At 42.2% G+C, this 17,500-nt stretch overlaps 1 protein-coding gene across 5 annotated transcripts in view; it reads left to right on the top strand.

The window, feature by feature from the left end:
* Positions 1-17,500, top strand: part of LOC135093544 (QRFP-like peptide receptor) — a 50,986-nt gene that overhangs the window by 7,510 nt on the left and 25,976 nt on the right. The window contains exons 1-4 of one of the 5 annotated variants that reach the window (XM_063992888.1): positions 942-1,134; positions 4,028-5,349; positions 14,177-14,304; positions 17,424-17,500. The exon at positions 17,424-17,500 is cut by the window's right edge and continues 158 nt beyond it. In XM_063992888.1, coding sequence (XP_063848958.1) covers positions 5,301-5,349; positions 14,177-14,304; positions 17,424-17,500 — 254 coding nt within the window. In that variant the 5' untranslated portion in view covers positions 942-1,134; positions 4,028-5,300. Of the gene's footprint in view, positions 1-941; positions 1,135-2,301; positions 2,531-3,932; positions 5,350-9,506; positions 9,758-14,176; positions 14,305-17,423 lie in introns of those variants that run through there. The other 4 variants (XM_063992884.1, XM_063992885.1, XM_063992886.1 and 1 more) reach the window with 4 other exon arrangements.

Here is a 17,500-nt window from a genome sequence, read left to right as displayed (position 1 = left end):
TAAACCTCTTCCTTTATTTATTTATTTATTTATTCATCCATCATTGTATTTATTGTTTTATTTATTTCCCACAAGGAGAGGTGAAGAGGAAGGGAGGGAGGGAGGGAGGGAGGGAGAGAAGGAAAGAGGTCAACTAGCTTTAATATATATAAATTATTGTGCGAATATTCTTTGTATGTTACTGTATTGTGGTGTAGAAATGTTTGTCTATCTATATGTGTTTCTATCTATCTATCTATATATCTATATCTATCTATCCTACGTAATTTAAGCCAATTTATCTATCTATTTTTGTCTATCAATTAATTTATCTCTTCATCCACCTGTCTATCTCTGTATTGTAATGTAGGAGTATCTATCTATCTATCTATCTATCTATCTATTTATCTATCTATCTATCTATTTTTTCTATCTATCTCTATCTACCTAACGTAACGTAACCTAAACTAGTCTATTTTATCTATTTATCTGTATATTTATCTGTCTATCTTTCTATCTATTCCTTTATCTCTTCATCCACCTATCTATTCATTCATCCTCTTCTTCTTTCCCTCCTTCTTCTGTTCCTTCCTTCATTCCTTTCCTTCACCTTTCATTCAGTCATTTTCCCCAGTTATGTCTACCTTCCTTCATTTGTTACACACACACACACACACACACACACACACACACACACACACACACACACACACACACACACACACACACACACACACACACACACACACACACACACACACACACACACACACACACACACACACACACACACACACACACACACACACACACACACATCACCCACCACCACACTAACACCATCTATTTTTCTTTTTCCAGGTATCCCAAAAATTGAGTGGCAACTGAGCTGGAGAGAGAGAGAGAGAGAGAGAGAGAGAGAGAGAGAGAGAGAGAGAGAGAGAGAGAGAGAGAGAGAGAGAGAGGGAGGGCCACCAGCAACCTGTGAGTGAGTGCCAGTAGAGCCTTAAGTGCCAGCCAGTGTAGCCATCGCGAGGGGCACTGACTTGGCTGTCGCGTGGTGTTGGATCCTGTTAAAGAGGGTCACAGTGGCGTACAGATCACTGAGTCGCTTCTTGTGGTAGCTGAGAGGGAGGATTAAGAAGTGTTTGGATTGTAAGGGAAATTCAAGTGTGCTTTTAAGTGTAAGGAATGTGAATGGCAGTGTTTTCAATCCGGAGTACTGGTTTGTCAAGAAAATGCAGTTGTTTTTAAATGTAAAGAAGGATTAAGAAGTGTTTACATTGTAAGGGAAATTCAAGTGTGTTTTTTTTAAATGTAAGGAGTGTAAATGGCAGTGTTTTCATTTCAGTTAAGGAGAAGTGCTTGAATCGTAAGTAAAAATAAAGTGTTTTAAATGCAAGAAAGCGGTTTAGGAGTGTGTTTTAGATCCAAGAGAAAGTTAAAGAGTGCTTGAATCGAAAGGAAAATTCAAGTGTTTTTAAATATAAGGAAGGATGAGGAAATGTTTTAAATCCCAGGATGAGCAAGGCAGTGTTGAAGTCGTGAGGAAAATCAAGTGTGTTTAAATAAGAGGAGTGGTGGAAAAGTGTTTTAAATCCCAGGATGAGCTAGGTAGTGCTTGAGCTCTGGGGAAAAATAGCGCTTTTAAATGCAAGGAAGGGTTAGGGGAGTGTTTTGAATTCAAGGAAGAGTTAATGAATGTTCCAACTGTGAAAAAAAGTTATGGGGAAGAATTTTGAATTGAAGGAAGAGTTAATTGGTGTTTGAGTCGGAAAGGAAGAGTGTTTTAGCTGCAGTGTTAAGGAAAGCTGTTTTGAATGCAAGAAAAAAAAAAGTGTTGTAGACGCAAAGAAAAGTGAGCGAGATTTTAAAATGTAAAGAGGAATGAAGGAAGAGTTTTATGTGATGCAGGGAAGTGTTATGGAAGTGTAGTGCAGGGAAAGGCTGGCGTGTGGAGTGCTGGAAACGTGAAGAATATATATATATATAAAAAAAAAAAAAGTTTAGAGAGAGAAAGTTACGGTGTTTTTTTTTTTTATGCAAAGGAGGAATAAGACAGGCTGTTTGATTGCAAGTCCCTATTAACTGAAAAAAAATGAAAATAAATAGATAAACGTAAAAAAAAAATAATAAAAAAAACTACGTGATCTTGTAAATAGAATGATACTGAAAACATAAACAACAACAACAACAAACAACAACAAAAACGGTCAGAATTAGTGCCACAAGTACAGTAACAAATGCTGAGTAGATTACACACACACACACACACAAAAAAAAAAAAAAAAAAAAAAAAAAAAACTACAAGTGAAGTAGAAAAAAAATAATAACCACCACGTTTACCTGAATCTCACTTACCTGTGGAAATCTACTGCAGGTGGAGAATTACGAGAAGTGCTGAGTGATAAAGACAACTAGGCACCTGTGACACTTCCAACTAGTTTTATACAATTCAGTCCCTTTCTCTGTACTGGGACTTTTCATCTATAGTTTAATTTAATTTAGTACCATCGTCTGTGTGGGTCTGCCAGCTCTGGTATATACACAGGTAGGTAGATAATCTTAGTCTCTACACCTCACCCCTCTCACGGTAGACAGGACACAGCAGGTAGGTAGATAGATAGATAGATAGACAGATATATATAGATACTCTTACATTACAATACATAGATAGATAAGTGGATGGAGATATAAATTGACTGATAAACAAAAATAGATACAGATAAAAATAAATTGGCTCAAGTTACGTTAGGTTAAGTTAAATTAAGTAGATAGATAAATAGACAGATAGATACATACACTCTTACACTACAAAACAGTAATACACAAGCAATATACATCACGCAGGTAGACGCCTTTGAAGTAATACCAGACATTTCCGTTACCTGCTGACGTGCCTCCTGCTCACCTGTATCACCTGAGAATATAATACACGTGATGTGCCGGAAATGGGGATTAGTCTCAATACCTAAAAACAATGGCTAAAAAAATAAAAAAATAAATAAATGAATAATAAGAAAAATACAGAAGGCCATATATGTAACAAAATAATGATGAAAACAATGCTACATAATTTCACCTGACCTTTAACGCTTCTGGCATTTAGATTGTCACAAAGGAACACAAAGGAAGGGCAAGCAGGGAACCAGTTGACCTGTTGCCCCTTACGATGCTGCCAGAAGGTTGTGAAGGAGAGAGAGAGAGATAGATAGATAGAGAGAGAGAGAGAGAGAGAGAGAGAGAGAGAGAGAGAGAGCTAATTTCCTGCTCCCAAAAAAGTAAAAAAATAGAAAAAATTACGAAATGGAGTTAAATTTAGTTCCGGCGACCACCTGATTCTCTCTCTCTCTCTCTCTCTCTCTCTCTCTCTCTCTCTCTCTCTCTCTCTCTCTACAAGACATGAAAAGGGGGAAAAAAAAGCAGGAACAGGATTAGAGAATGTCATGATTTACCAGTGAAGGTGTTTGGGTGTACTTTTGTGTGAAAACTCCCCAGGTAACCAGTGCGTGATTACCTGGTTCTCCCTCTTACCTGTCTTAATGAGCCTGTTGCGTCCTAATTAACTAGGTACATGCTTCGGTATGCTAATGATATTTTTCTTTTCTTTCTTTTTCTTTTTTTTTATTTGTGAGTGTGAAGATTTGCCAGGTAACAAGTGTTTGATTGAGATACCTGGTTCTCCCTCTTACCTTTCTTAATGAACCTGTTGCGTCCTAATTAGCTAGGTACATGTTTCGATATACTAATGGTATTTTTCTTTTCTTTCTCTTTGTGTGTGTGTGTGTGTGTGTGTGTGTGTTGTGTGAAGATTTGTTAAGTAATTAGTGTTTGATTGAGATATAATACCTGTTGCGTCCAAATTAACCAGGTACATACTTCGATATACTAATTTTTTTTTTTTTTTTATTTATTTATTTATTTATTTTTTTTTTGTGTGTGTGTTGTGTTAGTGTGAAAATTTAACAGGTAACGAGTGTTTGATTGATATAATACCTGATTCTCGCTCCCACCTGTCTCAACTTGTTGCCTCCTATGAAAATACTAGAGCGCTATAAAACAAAGAGGAAAATTCAAAAGTGCTAAGAAACGGAAGATTCAAGAGCACCATCAAACTAAGAGGAAGATTCAAGAAAACCAAAAAAGAGAGGAAGACCCAAGAGTGATGAACAGAGGGGAAATTGAAACGTGCTAAAAAAATAAAGAGGAAAAGGTCAAGAGTACTATAGAAAGTGTACTAATTGTGCTGCGTATAAAAATAAATAAATAAATAAATAAATAAATAAATAAAAAACAAGAAAAAAATAAAAGTGTACTAGATTAAATGTACTAAAATATTATAAACGATTCTTTAAGTAATTCTATGTTTAAACGGAACCGAAGTAAAAGTGAACAGTGGATAACAAAAAGTGTACTGAAATTTTTTGTAAGTGAATGTTAAGTAATTATATCAATACCTGTGACCTCCTGACCTCTTGACCTCTTGACCTCTTGACGTGACAGAAACCCACTTACCAGGATACCGAGAGACCGTACAAGAGTGAAAAGTGACAAAAGATTAATAAAAGTAAGAGGAAGACACTTATAGATACTTAAGAGGAAATTGTAAAGTGTAAACTGCGTGTGTATGTGTGTGTGTCCCCTCCTCACTAATCAAGAGGAAGACTGTAGTGAAGATACCTCTTTCTTCCGTACTTGAGAGGACGTAAGAAGAGGAGGAGGAGGCGGAGGAGGGGGAACACGTGTAATTCAAGAAGATTAAGTGTTCTTATCTCGCTCTTCAGTGTCTAAGAGGAAATTACTAAGAGGACTCAAGAGGAAAAGAGACATAGGTGACAAAATGAGACTAAACAAACATGATAAACTGACCGCCTGTGTGTGTGTTCATGTACGTGTGTGTAACTAAGAGGAACCAAGAGGAGAAAGAAATATATGATAAAATGAAACAAACAAAGAGGAATTATGTGTAGTGTGTACGTGAACTGACCCCGTGTGTGTACGTGTGTGTGTAATTAAGAGGAACCAAGAGGAACCAAGAGGAACCAAGAGAAATACGTGACAAAATGAGACATATAAAGAGAGATGTTGTGTAGTGAATATATTTAAACTATTCCTGTGTGTTTACTTAAGAAGACCCAAGAGGAACCAAAGAGGAACCAAAGAGGAACCAAGAGGAACGCCTGCCAGTCAAGAGGAAGGTGTTGTGGTGGAGGTGGAGGGTGAAGCGTCAAAGGAATGGCCTATAGAGTGAACCGCCACCACCACCACCACCACAACCACCACCGCCACCACCACCACCACCACCAGTCTCCACCACCACCATGATGGCCTCCACCTCCCTCCCCGTTCTGGTCTCCTCCCCAGCTGAAGGTATGTTTTTCCTCCTCCTCCTCCTCCTCCTCCTCCTCCTCCTTTGTAGTAAAATACATATGGTGTTCTAATCGCTTATCCTTTCATTAATTTTATTCCCACACGAAAAAAAATAGGAACAACAATAACAACAACAACAACAACAACTACTACTACTACTACTACTACTACTACTACTACTACTACTACTACTACTACTACTACCACTACAAGGTTAAAGAAAGATATGTGAATGCCACAACAAGACCTTACGTCGCCGGCTAGGATTGCGAGAGAGAGAGAGAGAGAGAGAGAGAGAGAGAGAGAGAGAGAGAGAGAGAGAGAGAGAGAGAGAGAGAGAGAGAGAGAGAGAGAGAGAGAGAGAGAGAGAGAGAGAGAGAGAGAGAGTGTTACTTCTCTGTACATCCATGGAGTCAATATGGCCCCTCCTCCTCCTCCTCCTCCTCCTCCTCCTCCTCCAACAAAAAATAAATAAATAAAATGAAAATAAAATAAACCTCGATGACAAAAACGAAAAAAAAAAGAAAAATAAAGAAATAAAGGATAATAAAATTAAAAAAATGGAAAGAAAGCGGGAGAAAAAAAGAAGAAACGAGAACTAAAATAGAATAACAAAAATATAGAAACGAAAAAATAAAAGCGAGAGAAAGAGACAGACACACAGACACACAGACACACAGACACACAAACCGGCAGACAGAATAGAATAAAATAAACATACATTACTTAAAGTGACAGAAAATGTACTAAGTTGACGAGTAAGAGAAAGAGAGAAGAGGGAGAAGGAAGAGGTGAATGAGAGAGGAGAAAGAGGAGGAGAGAAGGTGGAGAAGAATACAGGAGGAATGGAGGAGGGAAGGAGGAGGAAGATGAGGGAAGAAGAGGTGAGATGAGTGAGTGAGGGAGGAGGAGGAGGAGGAGGAGGAAGAGAAAAAAAGAAGATGAAAAAGAAGGGAAAGAGGAAGAAAAAAAGAAGAGAAGGAGGACGAAAAAAAGGGAGGAGGAGGAGGAGGAGGACGGATGAAAATAGAAGAGGAAAAGGAAGATGAGGATGAGGAGGAGGAGGAGGAGGAGGAAAAAATAGGAGGAAAGAAAAGAAGACAAGGAAGGAAAAAAAGATAAGGAAAAAGAAGCCGAAAAAAAGAAGAGAAGGAGAAAAGAAGACGAAGAAGAGAGGGGGAGGAGGAAGAGGAGGAAGAATAACACAAAGGACAAGAAAACAAAGATAGACAAAACAGACACAGACAGACAGACAGACAGACAGACGGATAGATAGATAGGAAAAGGAAGGGGTAAAGAGTGAACTGGGTAGGAGAGAGAGAGAGAGAGAGAGAGAGAGAGAGAGAGAGAGAGAGAGAGAGAGAGAGAGAGAGAGAGAGAGAGATCTATTCATAGCAGTGAAGTGTTTAGTAAATGTCACTACTACTACTACTACTACTACTACTACTACTACTACTACTACTACTACTACTACTACTACTACTACTACTACTACTACTACTACTACTACCACCTCATTCAAGACACGTTACCAACACGTTACTTCTTCGCCAAAGGTAGCTTAACAAGTAATTACCTTTCTGTGGCTTTCTCACCTGTCCAAATCAGGTGGTCGTACTTAAACTTTCCTTAATTGTTGTTAATTAGGGGAAAGTGACTGTGCGTAACTCCAATTCTCTCTCTCTCTCTCTCTCTCTCTCTCTCTCTCTCTCTCTCTCTCTCTCTCTCTCTCTCTCTCTCTCTCTCTCTGTTTTCTTCCTTCGTTTTTCTTCCTCATCCTCTTTCTTCATTTTTCTTTCTTTCACTGCTTTCTTTTCTTTTATTCCTCTTCTTCATCCTTTCCTTCCTCTTCACCTTCTTTATCATTCCTTCCTTCTCTTCCTCTTCCTCATCTCCATCCCTTCTTCCTTGAATTTTTGTCCGACACACCCTCCTCCTCCTCTTCCTCCTCCTCCTCCTCCCTTGACCAGCTGATGTCTTGTAAATAATGTATATATATATATATATTTTTTTTACCATAAACTTCGGTCATCAGAGTTTCGAGAGGCGGCAGGTGTGTGTGTGTGTGTGTGTGTGTGTGTGTGTGTGTGTGTGTGTGTGGGGATGGATGGGTGGATGTGTTATGCAACTTTATGTGCACTAAGGCTCTCTCTCTCTCTCTCTCTCTCTCTCTCTCTCTCTCTCTCTCTCTCTCTCTCTCTCTCTCTCTCTCTCTCTCTCTCTCTCTCTCTCTCTCTCTCTCTCTCTCTCTCTCTCTCTCTCTCTCTCTCTTTCCTTCATTATATACGCCATAGCCAAGAGAGAGAGAGAGAGAGAGAGAGAGAGGTTGTATAAGCCACTTGCTGTGAAGATATGGGTCTGTGGGCTGTGTTCCTGTGCTGTGGGCTTATTGATAATGCTGTGAACTCTTTTCTATGTGCTTGTGCTGTGAGGCTGTGAGGTATGTGAGGTTTTGCTGTGAGCTGTGAGGTGCTCTAGAGGGAGGGAAGGGGAAGAAAAAGGGAGGAAAGGGGAGGAAAGGTCTGTACGGGAGAGGAAGGGGTTAGGGTGTCTTGGAAGAGGAAGAGGAAGGGTAGGATGGTCAAGTCTGTTGTGGAACGCTGTGTTTTTGTCTGCTGTGAGAAGTTTTGTGCTGTGAAGGCGTGTGTTGTGCTTTGTGAGGGGCTGTGAAACTGTGGCGCGGTAAACACTACTCCTTGTCCAATCTTCCTTTTATATTCTGCTATCTTCCTCGGCCAGCCTAGCTCCTTCTACCGCGAGGGGGATAAAGACCTGGGTGGGAAAGAGAGGCAGGGAGACAGAGTAAGGAGAGAGAGGTGCTGGCTGGAGTATAATGAAGCTGGAAGGTTACATAGGTGGTGTGGTGTGGTGTGGTGTGCTGTGGTGTGTGGTGTGGCGAATACTGGTGGATTCTGAAAGGTTTATTTCATCACTGTCTTGTTTTACCTTCGTTGAGCAGACTGTGGTTCGTAAGGATAGTTTTCGAATGCCTACGGAAAATTAATCTGTTCGTATTTTGTCTTTTACGAATGAACGCAGAAAAGACTAGTCGGGTATTTGAACCTTCCTTTCATTATTACTTCATTGACTGGGCAGATTCTTCATTTAACTTAACATAAATTACGAAAACACCCTTGAAAACTCGAACCACTCAGAACTGTTCACAGCGTTCGAGACAGGACGCCGAGACGTTTCAGAACACCCTAATACCAGCCACACCCTTGCTCTCCCCTCCCACCTCTCTCCCATCCCTCCCTTCGCTCTCCCATCCCTTCCACCCCTCTCCTCGCCATCCCATTCCTCCCAGCACTAAATAGTAGAGGCGTCTGAGGGCGCGGCGGGGCAATACTGCGTGAGGCTCACCCTGCTATGTTTACTTTCCTCGAACACCACCAATAGCTCATCCGTGGGGCGTGGCCGAGGGAATCACGTGGTTAGCAGGCCAGGGCGCGAGGAACTGTGAGGGGAGGGGTATGAGTGCCTTGGAAGGGGAGGAGAAGGGATAGGATGGTCTTTAAATGGAGGGAAAGGAGTTATTAGGATGGTCTGTGAGGGGAAGAAAAGGAAGAGGAAAGGGTTGTATGGTCTTTAAAAGGAGGAGAAGGGTTGGGGTGTCTTGGAAGGGGAGGGAAAGGGGTAGGATAGTCTGTTAAGGGGAGAGGAAGGGGTTAGAATGGTCTGTGAGGGACGGAATGGGGTTGGGATGCTTTGTAAAGGATGAGAGTATTCTGTAAGGGGAAGAGAAGGGGCTGGGTGCTCTGCAAGGGAGGGGAAGGGGTTGGGATGTAAGGAAGAGGAGATATAGCATTGCAGGGAGGACAGGGGTGGAGGAGGAAGAAAACTTAACTAGGAAGGAAAGAAGCTGTGGGATTTCCAAAGGGATTTCAGTGAAAGAGGGTGAAGTGTGTCGCCCTGCAGCACGCCACACAGCACAGCACCAAAGCATCACGGGCAGCTGTGTGAGGCTGTAGGGATGACAGCACGGCGGCGGCACTGAGTAGCGTAAGTGCTGGCTGTGCTGTGCTGTGCTGTGCTGTGGTGGAGGCGGTGTGTGGAGAGAGCATGGTGGTGCCTCACGCTTGCCTTAGCCTTGAATGGCGCCCTGCACGTGGGTACGGACGGTGGGGAGGGGGCGGGTGGGGAGCGGTCGGGTAGGCGGGCAGGTGGGTGCAGCCAGCGCGGTCTGCCACACTCGGCCTGTGACGCAAAACCAGTTACTTAATTTAGGGAAAGTTTAGTGCATGAAGTGAAGGCATCGTAGCGGCTGTGTGTGTGTGTGTGTGTGTGTGTGTGTCTGTCTGGACAGTGGCTCTCTTCAGACCGCCCCAGCAACACGTGCGCCGCCTCGCCATGGCCGCACACGCCCTGCACTGGAGTCTACACGCCCATCTACTGTATCCACCAGCAAGTAGGTATCGTTTGTGTACGGGGGCGCGACACCGGGCTGATGGTGCTTCTGGGAACGCTTGGCCGAGTGTGATGTGATGCGTCAAACACACACACACACACACACACACACACACACACACACACACACACACACACACACACAACACACACACGGATCTGGGTGGCTGACAACGCCCACTGTCTGCAGGCGAGGCAGGCGATCACCAAGGGCGCGGCGGCTGATTGGCGAAGCAACAGCGAAAGTGGAAAGTTTGATTCAGAGAAGTTGAGAGTAAAAAAACAATCCCTGTGAACAACAACAACAACAACAACAATTACTACTACTACTACTACTACTACTACTACTACTACTACTACTGTTGTTCCTCCCGTGCGTCAGATATCGGCAGAAGGAAAACAATAACAAAGTAATACAAAGGAAGAACAAAGAGTAGCAAACTTATTGATCATAATGAGACTTTTTGTGATAAGCAAGACGAAGAGGAGGAGGAAGAACAAGATCACGAGGAGGAGGAAGAGGAAGAAGAGGACGAGAAAAGTCATGGGTTACAGAAGAGATGAAACGGTGATGCGAAGACGAGGAGGAAGACGAAGAGGAAGATAACAAGAAAGAAGGGAAGAAAAAGAATGAAGAACAGGTGGAGGAAATGAACGATAACAAGAATCATGAGCAGCAGCAGCAGGAGGAGGAGGAGAAGAAGAAGAAGAAGAAGAAGAAGAAGAAGAAGAAGAAGAAGAAGAAAAAATAGAGGAAGAGGAAAAGGAAGATAACACGAAGCAAGAGAAGGAAGAGGAAGAGGAGAAGGAGAAAAGGTGTTGCAGCATAATTAAACAGTAAAAAACCGAGCCGCGTAGTGACGATGGAGTTCGGAACCACACTACACCACACGCCACCACGGACGATAATCCAAAACACCTATGCGCCACATCTTCACTACATTCAAAAGGCTTTAGTTAAAGTTACACGGATGTTCAAGGACTTTTTAACGGTTCCAGTGGCAGATTAACAAGATTCCTGCATTATTAACACGAGAAACACTTGAGAACTCGGCTAATTGTCTCTGTAACCTTGGAAAACCGTCGTGGTGAGAGAGAGAGAGAGAGAGAGAGAGAGAGAGAGAGAGAGAGAGAGAGAGAGAGAGAGAGAGCAAAGCGATTCAGAATACAGTTTAGACCACACCACGTCACGCCACGCCACACCAGCCCATCTCTAGAGCACCCTCGTCCCTGAACCATCGTCTGTAACCTTGCGACATAACGAGGCAGAACTAAAGTTATGATGGAAGCCTCCTGAACCCTCCTGAATGCTCTCCTGGAAGCCCGCATCTCTTTAACTTCTTAATTGGTGACCTGCTTGGAGAAGGAAAGGATGAACGGGTTGCGTGTAATGATAATCTCAAGCAAGGGATGAAGGAATGAAGGAAGGAAGGAAAGAAAGAAGGAAAGTGCATGTGAGGACGGAAGGAAAAAAGGAAGGAAGGAAGGATGTGTGGCGTGTAATGATAATCGTATAGAATGAAGGAAAAAAGGAAGGAAGGAAGGAAGGAAGGAAGAATGTGTAGCGTGTAATGATAAACGAAAATAATGAAGGAATGAAATAAACTGAATATAAGGGAGTAAGGAATGAATGAAGGAGAAAAGGAGTGAATGAAGGAAAGAGTGACGAAGAAACTAACTTATCCAAAAAAAAAAAAGAATATATAGAAAGAAACAATTAACTTTTCAAATACCTACTAAACTTTCCACGAACATCTCAAAAACTTCCCTTAAATTACCCTGTGTGTGTGTGTGTGTGTGTGTGTGTGTGTGTGTGTGTGTGTGTGTGTGTGTGTGTGTGTGTGTGTGTGTGTTGCAATTCATCCCACTTGCCATCTTTCATCTCTTCCTCCTCCTCCTCCTCCTCCTGCCCTTCCTCTTCCTTCTTCTCTTTCTGCTTTCCTCCTCCTCCTCCTCCTCCTCCTCCTCCTCCTCCTCCTCCTCCTCCTCCTCCTCTTCCTCCTCCTCTTCCTCCTCCTCCTCCTCCTCCTCCTCCTCCTCCTCCTCCTCGTAAAGGCAAGTAAAGCCTGTATCCGCCAGTCACAAATCGGGACTTACGAGAATGAAGACATGGAGGAGGAGGAGGAGGAGGAGGAGGAGGAGGAGGAGGAGAAGCAAGAGGAGGAGAGGAGAGAAATGAGATAGGTACCCAATTATTCCTCCTTCCATTTTCTTCTCCCTGCTTTCCTCCTCTTCATCTGTGTCTTTTTCTTTTCTCTTTCCTCCCTTCGTCAGCGCCCCCGTCAGGAAAGAATTGCCTATTTCGTGAGTAACAGCAAATTAACATGGACAAATGGGCAGCAGAGGAGCGCCCTTCACCCTAGGGAGGAAGAGGGAGAGAGGGAGAGGGAGAGAGAGGGAGATGTTGTTTAAAAATGTATTTATCTTCTGCGTGGAAAAAAATAAGTGTTTTTTTTTCTCTCTTTTTTTTTAGTGTGTGTGTGTGTGTGTGTGTGTGTGTGTGTGTGTGTGTGTGTGTGTGTGTGTGTGTGTGTGTGAAATATTCACTCAACAACCATTGTTGTTGAGTGAATATTTCCTCGTCCTCCTTCTCCTGCTCCTCCTCTTCCTCCTCCTCCTCCTCCTCCTCCTCCTCCTCCTCCTCCTCCTCCTCCTCCTCCTCCTCCTCCTCCTCCTCCTCCTCCTCTTTATCACCACCCCACGACTTATCTTTCCCCTCCTATTCCTCCTCCTCCTCCTCCTCCTCCTCCTCCTCCTCCTCCTCCTCCTCCTCGCCATTCGGTATTTCATCTTACTTACGAGATAAATTTTCTTCTTTTTCCTCCTTCACTTCCTCTCTATTGGCTGTTTAATCTTCTTAAGAAATATATCTTCTGACTTCTCCTCCTCCTCCTCCTCCTCCTCCTCCTCCTCCTCCTCCTCCTCCTCCTCCTCCTCCTCCTCCTCCTCCTCCTCCTTATCCACCGAAATCCCTGTGGCAAATGTATCATAGTCACCATCACTACATATTTTTCCTACAAGACAAACTCACTATCACCATCATCACTACATCTCTCCCATAAAAGCTCAGTCACTGTCACTACTATCACCACCACCATCATCGCTATATCTTCCCTACAAGACAAATGACCACCATTATCACTAACACCCTTGAAAACTCGTGTGTAACTTCAATTACAGCTTTAGAATGTCGAAATGTTGTTTATCTGTCACTAGAACCGTAAAAAACACCCTTAAAACACGTGTAACTTCAACTAGAGTCTTTGGAATGTCGAAATGTTGTTAATCTGTCACTAGAACCGTAAAAAAAACCACCTTAAAATACGTGTAACTTCAACTAGAGTCTTTGGAATGTCGAAATGTTGTTAATCTGTCAATAGAACCGTAAAAAAAATAAATAAATAAAAAAAAGCACCCTTAAAAACCCATGTAACTTCAACTAGAGCCTCCATCACTGTCACCACCATCACCACCATCACCACCACCACCACCATATATCTCCCCTACAATTCAGGTAGTCAGCACATTTATTTTCCTTTCCTTTTCCCAGTCCTAAATTTTCCTCTGGCTCATCGCTCCTTAATCACCAACCAATCTGACACATCTTATTTTTAGCCACTGGAGAACCTATTGCTTTATTCCTTCCCTCTTGTTGGTGCTCGTGAAGATTTGCGAGGCTCAAGTGGCGTGAATTATGGCTTACCGTAGTGAATGAGTTAACCTTCAGATGTACAATCACGGCCAAAAGTCTGTTCACGTGCCATTTTCTTTTTCACTAACTTTTTTATCTGCCTTAATCGTGAGACCCTTAGTGTGTTAGTCACCTTACGAAATCTGACAAGTGAGAGACTCCAATTCTAATATAGGAGGGATTAGGACTGAGGGAAAACACTAGATAAGATAGAATGACAGGTGACATGACTGACCACGGCTCTCCTCTGGTATGCTGACAGTCACCTTGCAAACCCCGACAGCTGATGGTTTCTAAGACAGGAGGAATTAAGACTGAAGGAATACATTAGAATGAGAAGACTGACCACGGCTCTCCTTAGACGTACTGACAGCCACCTAGTAATCTCTGACAGCAGACGGTTTAGGAGGAATTAAGACTGACGGAAGACACCAAACAGTGGAAATAAACATGACAAGTTGTAAGAAATCTGACGGCGACTACTGCACATCTTAGAAAACCTGATCAGAGGACCCGAGACTTCTATGTAAGAGGTGCACTGACCAAAGATACCAGTCCCCAGAAGTTAAAAGAATCATCGAGAATTGGAGTATCAGTGTGTTGGAAGGAGGAAATACAGAAGCAGGCAGGGAGTTCCAGAGTTTACCACAGTTTACTGAAGGAGAACGCCAAGTAATGGAAGTAAGCAAAGTACCACCATTAACACCACTACTTTCTCCCCCCACACAGACCCGGAGAACCTGTCTGGAGTGTACGGGTGCAGCCAGGACGCAGGATTCACTACCAACCTCTCCCAGTTCGAGTACCCCTACCGCATGAAGACCTGGGTACCCATCACCTGGCGGGAAATAATCAAGGTAAGGACGGTGTAAGAGAGTACATCAGGTTAGGTTAGGTTAGGTTAGGTTAAGTTGGGTTAGGTTAGGTTAGGTTAGTTTGGGTTAGGTTAGGTTAAGTTGGGTTAGGTTAGGTTAAGTTGGGTTAGGTTAGATTAAGTTGGGTTAGGTTAGGTTAAGTTGGGTTAGGTTAGGTTAGGTTGGGCTAGGTTAGGTTAAGTTTGGTTATATTTGGTTAAGTTGGGTTAGGTTAAGTTAAGTTGGTTAGATTAAGTTAAGTTGGATTAGGTTAGGTTAAGTTGAGTTAGGTTAGGTTAATTAAGGTATGTTTTCGTTTGGTTAGGTCAGGTTTCGTAATGTCAGATAAGATTAGGTAAGATAAGGTAAAGTTAGGTTAGGTTAGTTAGGTTAGGTTAGGTTACGTTAGGTTAGGTTAGGATAGGTTAGGTTAAGGTTATGCAAGGTTAGTTAGGTTATGTTATGTTAGGTTAGGTCAGGTTAGGTTAGGTTAGGTAATATAATGTAAGCTAAGGAAAGGTAAGAGAGAAGTTTATAATTCTCTCTCTCTCTCTCTCTCTCTCTCTCTCTCTCTCTCTCTCTCTCTCTCTCTCTCTCTCTCTCTCTCTCTCTCTCTCTCCCCCAATGGACTGGTTATTCACCTCTCCCTTCTCCTGTTACTCTCCCAATAACTTCATCTACTTACACACACACACACACACACACACACACACACACACACACACACACACACACACACACACACACAGGGAAAGAAGGAAGGACGGTATTAGTGTTACTGCCTGTGTGTGTGTGTGTGTGTGTGTGTGTGTGTGTGTGTGTGTGTGTGTGTGTGTACATGAGTGTGTGTGTGTGTGTGTGTGTATGTAAGAGAGAGCGAGAGAGGGTGAGGGAAGTAGTAAGGTAATAGCGAAAAAGAGGGTGTGTCAGAGGGCGTGATGGGTGACTTCCTTAGCGGCGCCATCGGCAAGAGGACCACCACGAGGGGGAGAGAGAGAGAGAGAGAGAGAGAGAGAGAGAGAGAGAGAGAGAGAGAGAACAGACGGACAGAAACAGATAAAAAAAAAGTTTGGTATAATGATAGATTAGGAGATAGATAGATAGATAGATAAATAGATAGATAGATAGATAGGTAGATAGATAAATAAATAGATAAAAAACTTACAGACAGACATACAAAACCAAACAAAAAACGCAGAGAGAGAGAGAGAGAGAGAGAGAGAGAGAGAGAGAGAGAGAGAGAGAGAGAGAGAGAGAGAGAGAGAGAGAGAGAGAGAGAGAGAGACAGGCAGATGGACATTCAAACAAACAGGTCAGAAGATACACACACACACACACACACACACACACACACACACACACACACGGTAGCAATCTCATATTACAAAATGAATACACTTTTCTAAACTTCCCTCCCTTACAAAGTTCTGTCAGCAGCTTTCGTCTGATTGCCTTCGATCTTGAAATTGCGTCACTTTACATTCTGTTTCCTCTTTGAGCTTGGGGGAAAAATTAAATGGGTTACACTGGACCTACGGAAATTAAACAGCCCTAGAGAGAGAGAGAGAGAGAGAGAGAGAGAGAGAGAGAGAGAGAGAGAGAGAGAGAGAGAGAGAGAGAGAGAGAGAGAGAGAGAGTAATTAGAGTAGTTTTTCACTTTTATGTGTGAGAACAGAACAGAGAAGGGATAGAAGGATAAAGAGGAAGAAGAGGAGGAGAATTAACAGCAAGGGCAAGTAACCGTAGATAGGTAAATAGATACACGGATAGATAGATAGATAGATAGATGAATAGGTAGATAAATAGATGAATAGGTAGATAGATAGACAGACAGATAGATAGATAGATAAATAGATAGATAAATAGACATAGCCGAAATGTAAATGAATAGAGGAATAAAGGATAGATAGATGAATAGATAAAAATATAAACAAAATAATAAATAAAAGACCAAAATGAAGCAAAATACCTAAAAAAATCAGACGAAAGAAGAAAAAAGAAGAAAAAATTAAATAAAAGAGAAAATGGAAACGGAAACTCTCACACCACTTAACTCTACCACAAGTACGAGTAAACAAAACTAGTCTCTCTCTCTCTCTCTCTCTCTCTCTCTCTCTCTCTCTCTCTCTCTCTCTCTCTCTCTCTCTCTCTCTCTCTCTCTCTCTCTCTCTCTCTCTCTCTGTCTCTCTCATTCATACAGGTATTTCCATTAGCACCTCTCTCCTCACACAGGTAATCAACGCAACCCTTCCACAGGTATTGTAATTAACACCTTATTCCCCAGACAGCTTTGCTCATCAACACCTTATTAACATCTTTTACCTTATCCTGATACATTTAAACACCTTGTCTTCCCTAATTACCTTGTCTTCCTCATTACCCTCTACTTGCTAACACCTCACCTATCCAGACAGGTAATTAAACACCTTATTTCTTATCCTGACACACATAACACCTTATATTTTGTCTTTATATATTCAAACACCTTATAATCCTCGTTGAAAGGGATCTAACACCTTATACATTCTATCCCCCGACAGATACTCGTATTCAAACATATAATCTCTGAACCCAACACTTAACGTCTTATATTCCCCCTGACACATTCAGACACCTTATATTCCCCGATGTAAGGAATCTAATGCCTTATTTCGTGTGTCTATCCTCATACACCTTATAACCCCTCTTTAAAGCAATTTAACACCCTATACACTCTACCCAAACACACGTAATGCCTTATATTTCCTCCCTGACTCGATCAAACACCTTATTTTTTTGCCCCTACACACTCAAGTACATTATAATTCCCAGGTGAAAGGAATCCAGCGCTCTTTACATATCCCAACAGATGCTGAAACACTTAATCGCTAATCCTGTCACACTCAGTACCTTATCTTCTGTCCTGACTCACTTAATGGAAAAAATAAATAAATAAATCAATAAGAAAATATGACAGAACACCTTAACTTCCCTTACACTTACTAACTTTCCCTTACTAAACTCTTATCTACCCTTATCTCTTATCCTAACACATCCAAAACCTTATAATCCTCTGCGACACGGACAAACACCTTATAAATCCCAGTGAAAGAAATATTACCTTAAACCTTCCGTCCCAACAGGTGGCGACGTACCTGTTCGTGTTCCTGGTGTCCCTCGTGGGTAACCTGCTGGTGATGCTCGTGGTGTGCTACAACAG

Source organism: Scylla paramamosain, chromosome 43 (genome assembly GCF_035594125.1).
Source record: "Scylla paramamosain isolate STU-SP2022 chromosome 43, ASM3559412v1, whole genome shotgun sequence".
Taxonomy (NCBI): Eukaryota; Metazoa; Arthropoda; class Malacostraca; order Decapoda; family Portunidae; genus Scylla; species Scylla paramamosain.
This window is presented reverse-complemented; position numbering and strand designations above follow the sequence as displayed.